Raw genomic sequence first — 19,173 nt, 5'->3', positions numbered from 1 at the left:
CATCCCTCCATCCCTCCATCCCTCTGCCTCCCTCAATCCCCACAGCGGCACTGGGAAAGGTTGGCGGAGTGGGGCTATTTTTGGGAGCGTCTCCCTGGCAACGGCTGCCACCACCGTCTGTGGTGGCTTTTACATAGGTGCTAAAATATTCCACACTTCTTATTAAAGACGGTGCTGGTGGAGACGGGCGGGGGTGGCGAGTGTGAGCCACCCCGCTGCTGGGGCCGGCGGCCATGGGGCGGTCAGGGCGTGGCACTTGGGGGGCACAAGGACAGCAAGGAGCCGGTGACATCTTCAATGTGGCATCCTCATGTCCCTCTCACGGCTCTGGAAGTGCCACCTCTCTCTTGGCAGTGCCAGGCTGCCACACCACGCGCAAGGTGCAGCCGTCCGTCCTGCTGCTGCAAAGGCAGAGGGAAATGCGGTGAGGCCTCGGGGGGAGACAGCAATGAGGAGCAAAAGGCAGAGAGGGCAAAACCCGAGCTGAAGCTGAGGTGGCCTCAGGGCTGCACTTGGTGGCTTTGCTTGCTCTGGGAAGGAGCAAGATGTCTCAGGCCCATCTTCATCCCTTCACCACATGAAGAGGAAAGGCCAGAGGGTGCCAGAGGGATAGTACATTTTGCCAAAGAGCAGCTGAGCAGATTCTGGTCAGTAGCTCTTGGGAAGCAGCCCCACAGGCCCTAGAGACAGAGCTTTTGGGAAAGTAAGAATCCCTCTGAACCTGAATGAGGTCTTCATAGGGATGGCTGCAGAGGGGATGGACAGGCTGGCCCTGCTCCATCCAGGTGCAACAGCTCCCCAGGAGCAGTAGGGAGCAGCCATGGGAGCACTGGGGTGAACTGACCCTTCAGGAGGCTGATGTGCTCCTGTTTTGCAACTGCTCATCTGCATGGAGCGACTGAAGCCACCCTCTGCTGCCCTGGCAGTGGCTTTGCCAGATGGGATCAGGCTGTGCTCACCACAGCTGTGCTCACTGGTGCTGGCGGGGCACAGCAGCCTCCACAGCACGTTGTGCAGGGGTCATCCCATGTGCCACATCTTTGGAGGATTTTGGGAGAGAGGGTCATAATCCTTGCAGGATTTGGGCCCAGAGGAGACTCAAAAATTTTTTTTTTTAATATTTTTTGACTTTTCAGCAGAGGCACAGCAGATGAGACACCAAGACAGAAACCATGTCCTCAAAAACACCATCCTGGAGCAGGGCTGTCCCCAGGACCCTGTGCTTCCAGCCACTGCCTGCATGGTCAGGGCTCTCTTTAGCCTCTGGCTTTGTGGCAGCAGAGTCCCCTGCCTTCTCTCCTTGTCACCAAGAAGTGATCTTTTTATAGCCTCTGAGATGCTGCTGGCCATGGAGACCCAAAAGAGGTTTCTTGGACAGGTTTCCCGGCAGGACGGCCGTGCACTATCCCGGAGCCCTGAGGGCTGGTCCCTCCATGTCCACGCTCCTGTCCCAGCATTACTCATCCCGGCAGGAAATCACCAGCTCTGTAGAGTGGGGAGGCAATGCCCAACAGCTGGGAGAGCCTGGTCCTTCCTCACGGCCAGGTGTCAGCCCAGCACCCCAAATCCAGGTGGGAAAAGACCCTCTGCCGGTAGTTATTTAATCTCTGTGCAGCAGCCCAGGAGGAGGATTCACCTCCTCGGGGGCACCTGGCGGCCCCGCCATCCCTTTCCCGCTGCCGGTGGTTGCTGTGTCTCCCCCATGGCAGCTCCGCAGCTCTGAGCTCACATGCGAGGATGGGCTAAAGTAGCGGAAAGCTGTTGGATCCTACCACGGAGTTACTGACTTCTCAGCTACAGACTGCATAGCAATCAGCGAGGGGGAGAGGCAGCCAGGGAAAGGGAGCGGAGCGCAAAGGGAGGAAGGGTGTCGGGGAGAGGGGGGATCTGGGGACTAGAGCAGAGGGGGCAGCAAGGGGCACGGGCAAATAATGCCAGAGAAGGAGGGAGCCAGGCAGGAGGGGGAGACCTAAACCCGTCGCTGAGCCACGAAGGCACATCAGCACTCCGTGGGATGGACGCTCCTGGGAGCAAAAAATTCTGAGAGGCAGAGGCAGAAGGAGAGCGCTGGCGTGGGCAGGGCAGAGTTAGGAGAAGAGCAGGTCGCAGCGGAGAAGTAGCTCTTCGGAGGGGAAAAAAATAAACCTAGGCTGGAGGCGAGCGAGGACTGCAGAGAGACTTCCCTGATTCCTCCGGTCCGGCTGAAGCATTTCATGGTGAGATGGAGAGACCGGCCGCTTTTCCCTTCCTCTGATGTTGGCTCGGCACGGCTGGAGCAGGCGGCAGCCCTCGGCAGGACCCGGGTAAGAGGCAGTGCCGGGGAGCGCTGCTCTCCTCACCGGCATGAGAGCGGGAAGGGTTTTTCTCCCTTAGGAAAATAATGTATTGTTTCATTTGCGTTCGCTCAGAGGAACAGCTATAAATATAACTTAGGGAGAGATGCGTGGCTTCGTGTGAGCGTGCCAGTGAATAATAAAGTTGCCTTGTGTGCATGGCGTATGCACGTACAGCTACCGGGGCGGCCGCGGGCCGAGGGGCAGGGGTGGGCTCCTGCCTCTAAACCTCCCCAACTTCCCTCCCCGCCCCCTTGCCACCCTGACTTCGGTCGCTTTGCAGGTAACTTCTTCATTTTTTCAGTTCCCCGTGTTTTCTTAGAGCCTTCTCGCCCTGGGCTGGGTCCTGCTCACCTTTTGCTTCTGCTCTGTAGATTCTTCTCTGTGCTGATCCCGGCCAGTTCGTAGCGTAAAAGGCAGCTGGAGACCTCCTCTCCAAGCTGCCGGGTGCAAATGGGGCTGAAGTGGATGTGTTTGTTCTCCTGCTGCCTGCGGAGCTTTTTGGGCTCCAGACCTGCCCCTCTCTCCCTTGCCTTCCACCTCTCCTAGTCCCGGCATGGCCGATCCTGCCGGTGGTGGTCCAACACCCCCCAGACAGGCACAGTGCAAAGGGTCTTCTGGACAGTGGGTTTGGGTGAAGGGGATCGGGAGAAAACCGAGAGCAAACTAGCAGAGAAACTCCGCCTTTGCTCCCTGTTGACAAGGTCGGCTTCCCCACCAGGGCAGGAGTGGGCAGGCAGGTTTTGCGTGGTGTTGGCAGATCACCTCGGATATCCCTGGCCCTTAAGCCCCTAAGGCCCTCCCTCCTGGGCAAATCTCCTGGAGTCATCCAAATCCTTCTGGCAGGAGCCTGGAGTTTCCTATCCCTGCTGCCCAACCCTGACTCCATCGGTGGCAAAGCAAACAGCAGCTCTGGGGCTGCTCCCTCGTCCCCTTCCTCCCATTGGGGGGTGGGCTGTGGAGGGCAGACAGTGACAGCGCACACGGGAACGCGTGGCAGAGGTGACATAGCTCCAAGGCTACCCTCAACCCCTGCTCTGTGCCCTCCTTGGCTTCTCGGGAGGAGTCATCCACAGGAGGTGGGAGGTGCGGAGATGAGCCCGGGGCTTGGGGTTAGCCGGAGCCTGGGAGGAATCAGGCAGGTGCATGGGGAATATATCTTGACAGAGATGTAGGAACGTGTCCCTTCTCCATTCACCACCAGAAGTGGCACCCACAGAAGCCTGAGACACCCCGGCAGTGTGTGGCCACTCCTGTTTGCAGCCACTGAAAATAATAATCAATACAGGGCAAATACGTGCCTTAAGGGGAAACAGGAACCCGGTGGGGACAAGGAAGGGGGACGAATGGTGAGGATGGCCACAGAAAGGATAAGCTGGAGGGAAGTGGGTTCCCTCTCCTCCACCTTTTCTTTTCCTTCCACCTTTCCCCCTGGTTGGGAGCTACGATCAAGTGCCCCGACGTGTGGTGCTGGCAGGGGACAGGCAGTGGTCCTTGCCCCTTGCAGTCGCCCGCCATGGTTCGCAAGGAAAACCGGAAAGCGAGGAAGTGGCTGGGGTGGGATGGAGTTACTTGGCATGGCCAGTCCGTACTGGCCGCTCCAGCCTCTCGGCCACCCCAAGCTCAGCCATCGGCCACGCCCGGGAAGCAGCTGCCTCCCTGGGGTGGTGTCAGCGACAGGAGGGTGCCAGCAAGGGGGAGGAAGGAGGGCACGGTGACGGACACCTGCGCCGGCCGAGCACTGACATCAGCGCGGACGCAGAGCGGAGCACTTAATGGCCCTCTGCCCTCAGCAAGCCCCTCCATCCCTCCTCTCGTTATTGTGCTGGGCTGGCTTAACCCGGCAGCGCGGCCGGGAATCGATAGATGGATGCTGGCGTCTTAGCAATCGATCCCTTACTCATCCACGCGGCTCCCAGCCTCCCGCTGGCGCTCGCTTTTCTGTGAATGGCACGGGCTGAGTGAAGCCGTCTGCGCTTGCCTCGCAACGCTGCGAAACTGAGTCAGGCTAAATTCCTGCTCCTTGACGTCACTGCTCCTGTGCCCCTTACCAGGGCGGAGAGGCCTCACAGGGAACCCCCAGAGGCACCGGCACCGGTTTTCCTCGCCAGATAAGATGGTTTTAATGGAGATGGTTGGGATTGGAGCCCCTTCTCGGGAGAGATGCTGATTCTCCGGCAGTGGGGAGCTTGGGACAGGCAAGGGCTGCTGTTGAGCTGGTTCTCTCCCTGAGACCTCTGAGGCTCGTTCTCCAGCGGTGAAGGTGGTGCCGCGGCGCAGGCTGCTGAGGGATGGGAGCTGCCTGCAATGTGACCCTGTCCCCGCGGCCCCAGAGACCCATGCACCTCCGTGTCTGTCCTCCTGGGAGCCGGGCAGCAGGCAGCTTCCTTCAGGGGCAGTTTTGGCATTCACCCGCTGGTTTACTTGAGGAGGAGATGCCCACCGCCTCCTGGCACCAGCCGCGCTGGCACAGCAGCACCACTGCTGCTCTCACTGGAAATTAGAGAGTGGAGGGTGGAGAACAAGACACCCTCCAGCCCGGCACCTCCCCACGCCGCCAGCCAGGGGCTCCTGCCGCCGCTCTGCCCACGCTCCTGCCACCATGGCAGTGGGTCTGCCCCTCACAATCTGGACGGTTGTTTTATTTCTATGGCAACATTTCTCCTGAAACACTTCAGAGGGAGCCTGTTGGATAATGAGGGAAGCAGCGTCCCCCATTCTGTCCCCTGCAAAAGGCTCAGAGAAACGACCTTGACACCTCTCCCCATCTCCTTCCCTCCCTGGCGAGCGGTACCAGCATTGGTACAAAGAGCTGCTGGCCTTGCCCCAGCTGCCTCTCTGCTGCCTGTTCTCCTTTCCTCTGCCTTCAGCTTTGCTCTCCCCTTGCCTCTTGCCGGTTCCCTTTCTGCTGGCAGCCTGCTAAAGCACCAGCGCGGACTGACCAGCTGAAAGGAGTCTTAGAGCAAGTGGATGCCGAAAGCGACTCTGCTGTAGAGGAGGGTAAAGCCCCGGGAGAGCTGTATAGATCGGCCCCGGCAGCAGCACGGTGAGTGCGGGGGCTGAAGGGCACTGGGGATCCCAGAGGCTGGGCACACAGGCGCTTCATCCCTCTGAAAAGCTCGATGGCATTACGAAGAGGCGGTGCCTGCCACGGGACCAGACTCAGCGGCCCCAGAAGTCCTCTCCTCTCCTGTTCCCGTTGTTGCCAGCACCGAGAAACAGGCTCGTGTCTGTGTGGAGGTGAGCAGGCAGAAGTTGCGGGCAGCACCGAGTGCCAGCAGGCGACAGGCAGGTGAGCAGGCAGGGTGCCAGCAGGAGCGACTGTGGCAGGCCGGAGGAGCAGGGGTGTGACAGCAGCCCGTAGTGATGGCGGGAGGGATATCGCAGTCCTGGCAGTGAGTGTGCACATGCGGCCCCGCTTCGCACTGCTGCTCCGCAGCCTGAGCCTGGCCGCGATGGCAACCCCTCCCTGTCGGAGAGCTGGGGGGCAGGGGAAGGAGGGGGCAATGGTCCCCCGTACTGCGTGAGTTGGGCAGCACTTAGGCTCGACGCCTTCCAGGTGTGTTTGTTAACCCCGAGGGATCAAACCGCAGCAATACGACTCGGCAAACCTGTAGTGAAGTACTTGATCCGCTCTCGGTGGGAATGCGGTTTTGCAGCTTACCTGGGATGCTCCCTCTGCTCTGTTTTTGGTGCCTAGCAGGCATGGCTGAAAGGGGAGAAGCCGGGGCCTTTCAGGAGGCTCATGGCTCTGCTCAGCTCGCTGTGAGCATAGCGACAAGGGGGCTGAAGGGGGATTTTTTTCCCCTGTCACTGATGGGCTAGTGCTTAGCAGCCAGGCCGGGCTGGCAACTCGGCTGTGGTGCAGCAGCTGGGTGCGGAGAAGTGTCTGCAGCCTCTCTCGATCGGGGGCTTGGTGCAGAGCAGGCTTTGCCCTGGTTATTGCTTGCCCTTGCTGCTGTTACTGTTGCTATCATCATTCATAAACTATTTGCAGGCACCTGCCTTGCTTGGTGCTTGGCAGAGTCACCGGCAGTTCATCCCTGCCCTGTCAAGAGCACAACTGCAGCAGGCCGGCAGATGATGTGAGCCACCCTTGCCCCCCTTTTCCTGCACGCCGATAATTATCCTTGTCTCCTGACTAGCCAAAAGCCATCAAGACACCCCACATGGCCAGGCACTTTGTGCTGAAGACATGCTGAGGCACAGGGATACTGCCGGGAATGGCCTTACATCAGGGCTCCCACAGGGCAGTGAAGGGAGTTCCAGGGATGTGTAGATTAGTGAGGCCACTCTTTGCACTGTAACATTATGCTGGGAAGCTGGAGGAGGTGACTTGAGTGCACTGCATCTGCCTGGGATTTGAGGACCTCAGGGACACCCCCAGAGCCTTCAGTTTTTCAGCTTTTGCAGGTTTTGCACCAACCCTTTGGGGTGTAGTCCATGGTTTTGGCACATGGGGTGCTGGGGATATGTCAGCCCCTGTGTTTCCCTTGGGAGCAGGTGGGATGCAGTCTGCACCCTGGCTGCTACAAAAACTTGGTTCCTTTTTGGCCAAGAACACCACCCAGGGAAGGCCAGGGACCTTCTGAGCATTTAATTTTTCCTGTGATGCCAGCTACAAAGAATAACACCCACCTTCCTCACTCAGCAAGAAAAAGCAGGGGCTTCTTCCCAGCTGCCACTCCAGCAGCATCCTCTCCTTACAATCGTGCTCAGTCACCCCCCAGCCCCTGTGTCGTGTACCCCCAGCCCCATTTTGGCCAGAGAGTGGTGGGTGAGTGCCGGTGCCAGTCCCACCAACCCCACCATGGGGTATCCCCCATCTAGTCTGAGATCCTGGGGAGCAGGCAGCTGTTCTTGCAGCGCCATTGTCTGGACGGTGCAGCCGCAGCAGGGATCGCTGGGGTGGTGTGGGAGCAGGCAGGAGGTGATGCTGTCACCTTTCCGTGCCTCTTCCTGACTTTGTCATCCTGGGGACCTTTGTGTGGTTCCCATTTTTAATCTGTTTTTTCTCCCTCTCACTCTTTCTCTCCTTCTCTCTTCTCTTTCTTCTCTCCCCCTCCCATCAGCATGTGGGTTGATCACTGCTCAAACTTTTAATTCAGATGGTAATTGGAATAATAATACGGGCAGAATCCTTCTGGCTCCGTTGCTGCAGCTGGCTTCAGGGAGCTATGAATAGCTCTGAGTCACACACTGAGATGGTTTAACTTCAAATCATTTTGTTTTGTTTTCATATTACCCATCCTCAGGCTCCAGAGCTTCACGGGGGAAAAAATATCCCCCCTTCTCACTCCACTCCAAAATATAAACTGGGCAGAGGCACATGAATAAAATCCTCTTTTGGAGAGGGAAACTGGTCAGCGGATCATGCCTTGAGGGGCAGATGGGGACTGTTGGCACTTAATCTATTTATAATTATTGAACGAAAAGGCAGAAGTGTGTATATAAAAATGGTATAGAGTTGATTACAGCTTCCTCCCCTCACCTTCCATATGTCACTTGCCTTTTTAATATGGTAAAACTCTCCTGCACGGTGACTGAGCCTTCGCGTGTGCCCGTACAGCGCCTGGCAGCCTGCCCTGCCGGCACGGAGCGGCGAGAGCTCGGCCGCTGACTCTCGTGGCAGGACAGGGCCCCACGGCACCGAGCTGCCCTGTGAGCCCCAGCATGAACCCTGGGAATGTTCGTGAGGAGTAGGAGGAGAGATGGAGCTACAAAGAGGATGGGGAGGACACACCGAATGCTGCGGGTCTGCAAGGCTCTGCAAAAAGGCAGAGAGGTCCCTTCTGAGCTGCGGGTGCTTCCGCCCTGACTCCCCAAGAGGCGAGAAGTTCGTCTGCCGTGTTGTCACCGTGCCCGAGCTGGCAGGATGGGTCTGTGGACGCTGATCCAAGCCGGTAATAGGGACAAAGGCACAAAGCGGAGCGCAACCAGCGGCTGCGGTATTGACCACAGACAGGAGGGAAGCATTTGCCAGACAACTCCAGATAAAGCAAAGACTAAGAGTGTAAAAATACCCTGGGATTTTTCCATCGTTGCCGTTCACAGTGTATGTCCCAGAGCACCAGATATGGTTGTTATAAAAAGAGAAGTGGGGGAGTGCTTAAGCGTGGACTTTTCTGTTCTGTTTCATGAGACTCTTCCATTGCAAATTTAAGGAAGGATTGACAATATATGATCTACTCTGGCAGGAGCTGGAGAAAGACTGGGACTTGTGAGGCACTGCACTGTGTACAGGGGATGGAGCAATAGAGGTATTGCCCCAGCACCAAACTCCTCGACCTTATTATCCTGCAGATCCCTTGGAAAGGGACAGCAGCAGCACAGCCCCACGTGTCTGCTCAGGGCCAGAGCAGAACTGGGGTGGCAGCGTGGGCTGGTGTGATGGCTTGTGCTGCTGGAGCACAGTGTCACACGGGAAAGAGGAGATGACTGCAACACCGTGGTGGAGTCCCTGGCATTGCTCAATCTAAGACACAGGAGGGGGAAAGTGGCTGGGAAAGAGGGAAGGTTAGCACATGCTTTGGGGCTGGAGACCCATCTGGCTCCCTGTTTCAATGCTGCAAGGCAGTGGCCAAGACATCCATGCTGCAGCAGCTTTCAAAAGTGCTGGGGGCTCCTGCAGGCCATGAAACACTTGGGTGTTCACGTACACCCAGGATAGGCAGCAGAGGGATGGGGAGACATCTGTCCAGGCTGCAGCCTCCTGCCTAGCATCTCTCCTTGCTGCACCCACCAGCTTGGTTTCAAACCACTCCATAGGAATTACCACTGACTCTGCAGCTTCCTCCTTCACATGTGGGTCTTAGGAGGCAGAGCAAGCTCCAAGAAATGTCCTCAGGCATGCTCTGGATTTGTGTCTCTGTCCTCAGCCAGGCTTTCCTCCCCCTTGTCCATGTGACAGGCAGCTGCCTCTTCAGGATATGAATATAATCTCCTTCTGCTGGAGACACCTTTGAGCCTTCCCCTTTCATTCCATTTCTGTTTCAGCTTTCCAAGTTGCAATGGGACCTTTTCACAGCCATTTGAACTATATTTGCATAGGCTTTGGGCTCTGGGTAAGGCCCCTGGCCTTGCCAAGCTGGTGGCATCGATTTTGCCAGCAGGGATGTCAGTGGTGGCCCAGGTCCACCAGCTGCCGAGGAGGGACAGTGACCCAGTGTGGAGCAGTCCCCAGCCCAGGCGTTTCTTGCCTGCCTGTCTGTCCTTCCCATGGCGGCACCACGCGCTGTGGGGGTGTGTTGGGGTGGAAGTGGGAAATGTGTTTATTTTTGTTCGTCTCCTGGCTCGTGCCGCTCTGAGTTTGTGGCACTCGGTATTACTAACACTTCCCTGTGCCAGCTGGCAGCAGAGGATGAATCAGATTGGCAGCACCACAGCATGGACCCTTCACGGCTGTTCAGCTTAGAGTGATGCCTGTGGCCAAAGTGCTGGTGATGTCTCCTGCCCCTGTCCAGGGTGAGCCCCACCCAAGTGCCAGTGGCTTGGCCTTGCTGGTGGAGATGTCTCAGTACCCTGTTGTCCCCTCTGACCCGTGCTGCCTGCCCAGGCTGGATCATCCCTGTCCCTCCTTTACACTGGAGGTCTCACTGGTGGCTTCGTGAGCTGCTCTCGGCTCACTGGCAGCATCCCCAAGCTGGGGTCAGCTCTACAGCCAGGAGGACAGCATATCCTCATGATGCCAAAAACACCTTTTGCAGCTGTGCTTTGACCCCAGCAGGCAACTTAAATATCACTCAGCTCCTCTCTCCCTCTCACTGCCCCCAGCCGCAGTGGGGAAGGGAATCAAAAAGAAAAGGTAAACTTTGTGGGTTGAGATAAGAACAATTGAATAATTGAAACAAAATATAACAATAATAAATATGTTAATCATATTAATATTATTATCAATAATAATAATAATAGTAATAGTAATAATAAGCACAGAGAGAGAGAATAACAGGACCCAAGAGAAACAAGTGATGCACAACCCAGTTACTCACTACCCAATGACTGATGCCCAAACAGTCACCAGCCCCTTCCAGGTAGCTCCCCCAGTCATATTCTGGGCATGATGTTTTGTGGCATGGAATATCCTTTTGGCTAGTTTGAACCAGCTGTTCTGGCCATGCTCCTCCTGCAGCTCCTCAGTGGCAGAACGTGGGCAACAGAAAACTCCTTGGCTTGGAGTAAGCAACTACTTAACAACAACTCCAACATGTCTGTGTTATCAGCATTCTCATACTAAATCCAACACTGTGCTGGCTACTATGAAGAAAATTAACGCAGTCCTAGACAGAATCAGGACAGCAGTTGATTGCTTCCTCCCCTGCTTCTGACAACTCAGCACACATGGAACTCGATGACACCACAGACCTTGGAATGTTGGTGGTGCCAGTTGTCCCCAGCACTGAGATGCAGAGGTATGTGGTTCTCCACTTCCTCCTGAACATCCTGGTGCTCTAAACAGAGGGGTTTTGTGGCCACAACAAGCATTGCTGAGGCTGCAGAAGGTGGCACACTGCTTGTCTATGTCCACAGCCTGCATGGCCTGCACTCCAGGACGACAGTTTGGATTCTCCTGGTTGATGCAGCCCAGAGCATCCTGAAAAATGTCAGAACCATTTCGCATCTTCGGGCTAATGATGATGGTCTACCCAGAATCTCAAGGCTTGCAAGGTGATGATGACGATGATGGTGATGATGATGACAGTGAAGAATCAGAGAACTCCAGCCATTCTGAGCTTCCTTCACCCTTGTGCAAGAACAGTGACAGCCCAGATGACAATCAGACAGAGTGTCTGGGAGAATTCACCCTGCTTTCCCCAACTCCTGGGCACTTGGTGGAAGATAAGCATGTGGAGTTGGCCAAGCATGCGCTGGAGCTTGAGCCAGAAGATCAGGAGTTTCAGGAACCATTTTACAAAGACATGGGAATGTCTGACAGCTTGGCTGGAGATGAGGAGCCCAGCCTGACCTATCACCTTCCTGGGCATCAGAGGTTGCCTGCTCTCCAAAAGACCAATACAGCACCAAGTGGTTTCCATGACTCTTTCCAGCACAGCTCAGGCCAGCACTTGGGGACAGAGGCCACTGCCACACAGGCCCATGCCAGTGACCATTACGTGGAACACCCAGAGAGCGCCACGGGAGCAGAGCCCGAGGTGCTGCAGGAGGAGGATGGTGAGGACAGTGAGGATAGGGAGGACAGGGAGTCCCCATCCCTGCAGCCGACCTATGACTCTCTCTGGCAGGAAAACGGCATGCTCAGGTCAGAGAACAAACTGCTCAGGAACGTGAACTTCGTGCTCATGTCGGAGAACTTTGCACTCAGTCAGGCGCTCAAAGAGCTCAAGAAGGCCAGCACTGTGGTCGTGGAGGGGGATGTCGTGCTCAGGGAGGAATACAATGTGCTCAGGGAACAGTGTGACAGGCTTGAGGGTGAGAATGCTGCACTCAGGAAGGACAATGCCATGGTCAGGAGGATGTTGAACACCTTCCAGAACAACTTGAAGAGACAGGCGTGCATGGTGGTGAGCCTGCAGGATCAGCTAAAGGCCAGCCAGGTGGAACGAGAGAGGGAAGCTGGGCAGTTCCAGTCCTTAGTCCAGGAGACTGAGTGTCGTCTTCAGATAATGAAGGAGCGGGCTCTGAATGCCGAAACAAATGTGGAGAGGCTGAAGCACAAGATCTTTATTCTCCAAGGACAGCTGGAGAGATGCAAGCTGGAGAATGAAAACCTGAGAACAGACTGGCCTGGAAGCAGTGAAGCACAACTTAGAGTTCACCAGGCAAAACCCCCACGAGCTCATAATGGGCAAAGATGCCTCCCTCAGGCAGCTCCTGCCTCAGGAATGCTGCCTGTTGTTGCTGAGGTCCTTGAATCTACAAGAAAAATTCTTAAATTTTGAGCAGAGAGAGGTCTTTGAGTGCAATTCTGTGTGAGTTCCATGGATCCGTGCACGGTCTGAGGCCATCAGTCTCCCACTTGCAAACATTTACTGCAAATTAAAGCATTTTCTTTCCCATTCTCAAATGTGTGTGCTCAGACTGGTAGCCTTTATCCTTTGTGGAAATACTTTCTTTGTGATTAAGTACTAGTTGCAGGTAGTGATGTGGCTTTAGCTGCTGATACTCTGTTCAGGCACTGTGGAGCCAGCAGCAAAGACTGCCCAGGCTCTGAGTTGCACGGTCCAGCCATGGTGGACTCCGTGCAAGAGGCTCTGCCACAGCTCTGGCTGACATGAGCTCCCTTGTGGGAGCCAGGAGGAAGCACAGCACCACAGGATGCAGAGCTCTTCCACAGCGTGCTCATCCCATCCCACAGCTGTACCAGCCTGAACTGGGGATGAACAAAGCCCTTGTATTTCATCTGCTTCCTTTGCCTCTTGGGAAAGGGGTGAAAGGTAAGGAGCAGAGATCCAGGTGTTGCTGCACATGGTCTCACAAAGCTCCTTAGGTCCTCCCTCCTTTCTTTTGGTGCTGGCTGCTGCCTGGGCCAGAAATCCAAAATCTCTAGAAATGATGCACCTGTTTCTGCAGCTGGAGAGTGAGTTGTTGGTTGTGGAAACTTTCAGGAAATTGTGAATTACTCATATGTGTGAGCTGTGACAGTGCCTTCCCTGTGTTATCGGGGTTAGTGCTGGCTAAGGATGAGTTTGGCATATCCAGGCTGGCTGAGAATTATGCCAGTTGAAGGGGATGCCCTTTCTTTTCTGGCTGGGGCTGGCATAGAGGGGTGTGCCTAAACTGCTCACCTTTTCCACCTCCCAAAGGCATGTAGGACCCTGCAGCCTCACCATGTAATCGCTCTAGTTAGCTTTATCCCAGCAGAACCGTCTGTGGGTATGAAGTGACCTCTCTGCATCACATCACCATTTCTGGATAACTTAGGTTACCAGCCCCAGGGTCTGCTATAGGTTTACCCAGTTGCACAGCAGAAATTCCTGGCCAAACTGACCTCATAAAGACTTGGATGTTGTCGGGCAGTAAACTGGTGGGAGCTGGCAGAGTTCAGTGTCAAAGTGCTTTTTCCTGATGGGGATTTTGGGGCAGCTGTTCACTTTTGTCTCTATATTGTGAGTTGTGGACTACAATCTTGTTTTCTTCTTCTGGTCTCATAATACCCTTGGTCTGAGCAACCATATTTGTGTTGCTGCAGAGCTTTAGCTACCTCAGTAACTGAGTAATCTTCATCCCATCAGATGTGATGTCTGGAGCTTCCTTCTTGCTTCTTTCCAGCCTGCGGTTCTAACTGGGGAAAGCTGGTGGGCACCCCTGTGCCACCCCATTTTGCGGAACTGATGATGAGACAAGGATGGTTCTCATCAGGTTTTCCATCCTAGGCAATATCATTTGCTGTTCCTCTCTCCTGTCCACGCACAACCACTTGCAAGCAGCTCTAAGCCTTACACTTGCTCCCAAAATCCTTGTATTTTTTCCTATATCTGGCAACCAGTGGCTGTTCATTGGTGAGGCTGGGAGGAAGCAAACTAGCTGGCTCTGTCTGCATCTGCACTCCACACTGGCTGCTGTAATCCAAAGGCTACAGTGCAGGATTAGCATGGGTGTACAAAGCCCTTCCTAATCTGTGAGTCATTACCCCCTCAGTGCATTTCACTTCCCAGCAGCTCTGGGCAGGTGGAATAGGCTGGGTCTTGAGTCTTTGGCTTCCCCATTCTTCCATTCTGGGAGAACTGGGCTGGGACATCTGCTGGACATCTTCCCAGGACTCTGCTGCTGAGCTGCTCCTTGGGTGGTGTACACACGGCATGTCGCAAGGTTTGTTTCATCTAACTGGCTTCTCCTTGGCTACCCCTGAGCCCTTCCTTTCCATCAGTTCTTTTGGGCTCTACCCATTGCTTTCTTTCTTTTATTTGAAAGGCGGGGGGGGGAATGTTCTGCACACCCTGGAAAAAAATCCCCTCAGACTTAGGCTGGGCTGACAGGGATCCCTGAGGGCTGCTGTGCATTCCTGTGCTTTGTTAGTCCTTGTGTGAGAGGTATTTAGCCTGGCTGAGCTCTTGTCCTGGTGTAAGCTCTGATATTAATAAAATGGCTCAGGATGAGGGCCCTGTGAGCTGCTCAGTTGCTGTGCCCTTGATCTGGAGAGCGGTGACCGGCTGGCCCTGCTCCTCTGCTGGCAGGAGGTTCTCGGGAGCATGGGGGTCTGCGGGCCGTGCACACAGGTCTATCCATCAGCTCCTCACCTGCCCAAGCCAGGCTGCAGCAGGTGCCCCAAGGAGACCTCCCAGCACACCCTGAGCAAAAGGCTGGGAGCCCTGTGCCTGCTGCTCTGGACTGGGATGGGTGGTGTCATGGGAGATCTGACTGGGCTTTGCTTTGTCCTTCTCTGCCAGGCGCGTGCCCAGGAGCAATCGCAATGGCAGCGCTGGTCCCAGCTCGCCAGAGGTGAAACCTGGAGCTGCCCAGTCCCATGTGAGTGCTGCTGCATGAGTTCCCACGCCCTGCCAGCTCCCACGGCCCCCTGACATCTGATGACAGAGCGAGCCATGGGCAGTGTCCGAGTCAATCGGTGAGTAATCCTCCTCTTGAGACCTGCTGCTGCCCTGAGTGACCTGCTCCTCCTCATCTGGCCCCTCAGACTCTAACTCCAGACTCCCTTTTGATATATTCTTCTCAAATTACCTGTCCTTTCCTGTTCCAAGGGATGACTCCTCTCTCCTCCTTCAATCCAAAACATGCCACATATTGGGGCAGTGCTTGGAGGAATACTATGGAGGAGAAGCAACGCACGTTGCTGGACCAGAAACTACAGATTCCAGCAGCACTGCAGAAGGCACACGTTCCCAGGAATCGCAACTCCAGCCACCAGTGCTGTCCTTGCTGTGAGATGCGGATGGAGGCCAGCTGGAGGACTCCAGCTGACACATCAACACTGTGGGGTGGTAGGGAGACACTCCCAGGGTCCTGTGAAGCTGCAGCTTCTCAGGCATGAGGGCGGGGCAGTCTTTGTGCTTCAGTGCATTCTATTGATTTCCTCAGTGGTCAGAGCACCTTCTGCCACCACATCTTTAAGGAGTATCTGCAGCTTTCACAGGATCACATGAGGGGCAGTGTCAGAGCCGACTGTGAGGGAGCCGGAGGGGCAAAGGTCTCCGAGAAAGTGTGTGTGTGTAGCTTCTGCCAAGGAAACTGTCGGTGCTTTTGCTGTTGATTTCCAAATTACACCTTTGGCTTCGGATAAGGGATGCTGGAAGACACACATGTTGCTGTGGCAACAGAATTGTCCTGAGTGCAGGAAGTGTATAAACATTGTCACCACACACCATGAAATCAGTGAGCAGAGCAGAGGAGAAAATAGAAACTCTCAGCCTTGTATTATATGAGGGCCAAATTGTGGTCAGGCTGTGGTTGCTTGCTCCCAGGCTTCCTGGCTGTCCCAGGTTTCAAAGCCTTGTATCCCCCCTCACCATAAAGGCTAGAAGGTACCACAGAGCTACAAGCTGCTGCTTTACTGCCCTGTCAGGACTAGATGCAACCTCCTGGCAGCAACACTCAGCGAACATTGCAGCTGATCTCCACCAGTTTGGTCAGGTTGGCACTGTGGTGCAATAATCACTGAAACACGCTGCTGTGAGATCCAGCAGGGTGGTACTGTAGCCCTGTGAGCCACCCACGTCTCCTGCCCTTGCTGTCTCAGTGGTTGTTTTTACCCTTCATGTATTCCTGATGGAAGTGCCTGTTTCTTCTCTTCCCAGGTACAGCATCGTTTCAACCGAAGAGGATGGACACAAGGTCTCTGCGCTGGGCAGCATGAACGGGCACAGCCGGAACGGGAAGGGCCATGCTCCCCGGCGGAAGCACCGCAACCGTTTTGTGAAGAAGAACGGCCAGTGCAACGTCTACTTTGCCAACCTGAGCAACAAATCTCAGCGCTACATGGCTGACATCTTCACCACCTGCGTGGACACGCGCTGGCGGTACATGCTGATGATCTTCTCCGCCGCCTTCCTGGTCTCCTGGCTCTTCTTCGGCTTCCTCTTCTGGTGCATCGCTTTCTTCCATGGCGACCTCAACGCACCGGCGGTGGCAGGTAGTCCCTCTCTCCTCAAGCCCTGCATCATGCACGTGAACAGCTTCCTGGGGGCTTTTCTTTTCTCGGTGGAGACACAGACAACCATCGGGTACGGCTTCCGCTGCGTGACTGAGGAGTGCCCGCTGGCTATCATGGCAGTTGTGGTGCAGTCCATCGTGGGCTGCGTGATTGACTCCTTCATGATTGGCACTATTATGGCCAAGATGGCAAGGCCCAAGAAGCGGGCCCAGACCCTCCTCTTCAGCCATCATGCGGTCATCTCCGTCCGGGATGGCAAACTGTGTCTCATGTGGAGGGTGGGCAACCTGAGGAGGAGTCACATCGTGGAGGCCCATGTCCGAGCCCAGCTCATCAAGCCCTACATGACGGAGGAAGGGGAATACCTCCCCCTGGACCAGCGGGACCTAAATGTGGGCTACGATGTGGGTCTTGATCGTATATTTTTGGTCTCACCCATTATTATCGTTCATGAGATTGATGAGGAGAGCCCCCTCTATGGGATTGGCAAGGAAGAGCTGGAGACGGAGAACTTTGAGATTGTGGTTATTCTGGAGGGGATGGTGGAAGCCACAGCCATGACCACACAGGCACGAAGTTCTTACCTTGCTAGCGAAATCCTTTGGGGTCATCGCTTTGAACCAGTTGTGTTTGAGGAGAAGAACCACTACAAAGTGGATTACTCACGCTTTCACAAGACGTACGAGGTAGCTGGCACACCTTGCTGCTCAGCCCGGGAGCTGCAAGAAAGCAAGATGACCATCCTACCTTCTCCACCACCTCCCAGTGCCTTCTGCTATGAGAATGAGCTGGCACTTGTCAGTCAAGATGAAGATGAAGATGATGATGAAGTGGGTGTGGTGTTAGGGGGCAACACCAAGGAGGAGGGAGGTATCATCCAGATGATGGATTTTGGAAGCCACCTGGACCTGGAGCGGCTCCAGGCAACTCTGCCTCTAGATACAATCTCATACCGCAGGGAGTCAGCCATCTAACTCCTCCAGCCTCCCCATTCTGCACCCATTGGCCACAGTCTCCTCTGTTCCGTACCCATACACTGGATAAGTCCCTTCACCACCAAATAATGTCTCCCATGATTGCCTCTCAGCCCCCAAATACACCAAGGCCTGGAGCTGCTCTGATATACTCCCTTTCTCATAAGGTCATACTGCCTGGGAGAGGAGTGAGGATACACTAGTCTTTCCGGGTATGCAGCTTGGGCTAGAACCCCTTTCCTGCCCAGAGACAGGAGAGCAGCAGGCCTGGTTTCTTGTCTCTGGAAAGGTGACAGAAGTCCCTGCCTTCAGTGGACAGATTGGGACCCACAGCAAGTGTTTCTGCTGCTGAGGCAACAGCAGACTTTCTGTCCCCTCACACTATGGGTAGGCCCCATGGCTGTCAAGGGTCATCGCCATCACTGGGAGAGGAGTGACACCTAAGCACTGACCAGATGAGGATAGAAGGGAGAGTTTGGGACTCCTGGAGGGAGTGGGGAAGGATCTCAAGGGAGGAGTTTACTTGCATGTTTGTTGCTTGTTGCACATGATTCTGTATATAAAAGAGAAGGAGAACTGAAATCGATGTTCTTCCACTGCAAACGCCAAGCTAGGAGACAAAGACGTTCTACATAGGCTGCTCTACACTCTCCTTGGCTTTTGGTGTCTGACACCTCCAGAAGCAGTTCGGCTCCATGGACTCAAATCCAGTTCTCCCAGTCCTCTTGAAAAACATGTCCTGCTCCTCTCCTGAGATACCTGGCGGAGGAGGCAGGGCTCTGTGCTTACCACACTCAGACTGCTCCCTGGCACACACAGCCGGGATGACAGACAGGTGACCTGACTGGACAGCAGACCCTCCACTCGCTCCTTTTGCCTCCTCCATTCTTCTCCCTGATGCCATCAGCTGTAAAACAGAATTTGTAACTATTTATTTTTAATAAAGTCTAATATCCCAAGGGGAGGTTTGGAAGCAAAGGACAGACTACAAGCCTGGTATAGAGACTGATGAGGGTTACTAGGGCTGGTGTTTGTTATTTGTACGGCATTGGACCCTGGAAGCTCCACCATGAAAGCTCTCTTGTTCTGGGCCTCTCTGATAAAGACCTATAATGAGAGGCTCAGAGAATTTGCTCAGGGAGAAGGTCATACAAATGTGTGTACGGAGGGAATAATCTGCCCTAAAATTACCAGTAGGATGAGTCAAGCAATACTGTTTGTTTTGGAGATAACGAGAGTTTTGCCCAGGGAAGGCTTATAGATATACTTGGTGAAGAGGCAGAGATGTGCAAGACATTGCTCTAGATTCAAAAACCCCATGAAAAAACCCAAAGCCTCTCTTTTTGCTACAGGCAAGTGGAGGGAGAATGAGGGAGGACATCAACCAAAGCTAGACCTGTAACATCACTTTTGTTGTCATTTCACAAGAGGTGAAAACTTGATGAGCATCTTCCCTCAGGAGCAGCAGAATCATCCTTTCAAAAGTGCAGATGAGATGAGGACAGAACAACAAACAGGATCCACAGGAAGCTGCTCTGGGCACCCAATAGCTGTGCTGTGGAGGAGAATGGCTGGAGAAGTTATGTCCCACATAATCCCTGATCTACAAAGCATAAAAAAAGCCTCTCAATATCATTTTGGAATTGGTTCAAGAAGCAAAAGGAAGAGGGGAAGAAGCAGAAGGGCAAGGAACGAAATAGCAGGACTGAGAGGAAGAAGCAGACACAGCAGGCAGATGGTGGAGAAGGAAGGGGAAAAGAGGAAGAGAAAGTGAGGTTATATGGAAGTGCATTTGAGAAAGAGC

General features: G+C 54.6%; 1 protein-coding gene and 1 pseudogene across 2 annotated transcripts; both read left to right on the top strand.

Annotated features, from left to right (window-relative positions):
• Window positions 1-1,671: 1,671 nt before the first annotated feature.
• KCNJ4 (potassium inwardly rectifying channel subfamily J member 4) lies at window positions 1,672-18,013 on the top strand. 2 transcript variants are annotated; one of them, XM_005527613.3, is made up of 3 exons: window positions 1,672-2,303; window positions 14,678-14,853; window positions 16,040-18,013. In XM_005527613.3, exons 2-3 carry the CDS (start codon window positions 14,816-14,818, stop codon window positions 17,367-17,369), a joined length of 1,368 nt encoding a protein of 455 aa, XP_005527670.2. In that variant the 5' UTR covers window positions 1,672-2,303; window positions 14,678-14,815; the 3' UTR covers window positions 17,370-18,013. The 2 variants fall into 2 exon arrangements, with proteins under 2 accessions (XP_005527670.2, XP_087911162.1); XM_088055036.1 differs by lacking the exon at window positions 1,672-2,303 and adding an exon at window positions 5,262-5,379.
• On the top strand, window positions 10,961-12,229 carry LOC106628403 (uncharacterized; annotated as a pseudogene).
• Window positions 18,014-19,173: the final 1,160 nt, after the last annotated feature.

The sequence above is a fragment of the Pseudopodoces humilis genome, chromosome 5 (assembly GCF_049639895.1).
Source record: "Pseudopodoces humilis isolate 2021_Gansu_Grassland_sample_001 chromosome 5, ASM4963989v1, whole genome shotgun sequence".
NCBI lineage: Eukaryota > Metazoa > Chordata > Aves > Passeriformes > Paridae > Pseudopodoces > Pseudopodoces humilis.
Note: the sequence above shows the minus strand (reverse complement) of the source record. Positions and strands in the feature narration are given on the sequence as shown.

What these genes read in the sequence shown, in the direction of transcription:
- KCNJ4 (XM_005527613.3), top strand. Translation starts at nt 14,816, where the DNA reads ATGACAGAGCGAGCCATGGGCAGTGTCCGAGTCAATCG. An exon ending in GGCAGTGTCCGAGTCAATCG is followed by an intron (nt 14,854 to 16,039) that starts GTGAGTAATCCT and finishes TTCTCTTCCCAG; the next exon opens with GTACAGCATCGTTTCAACCG.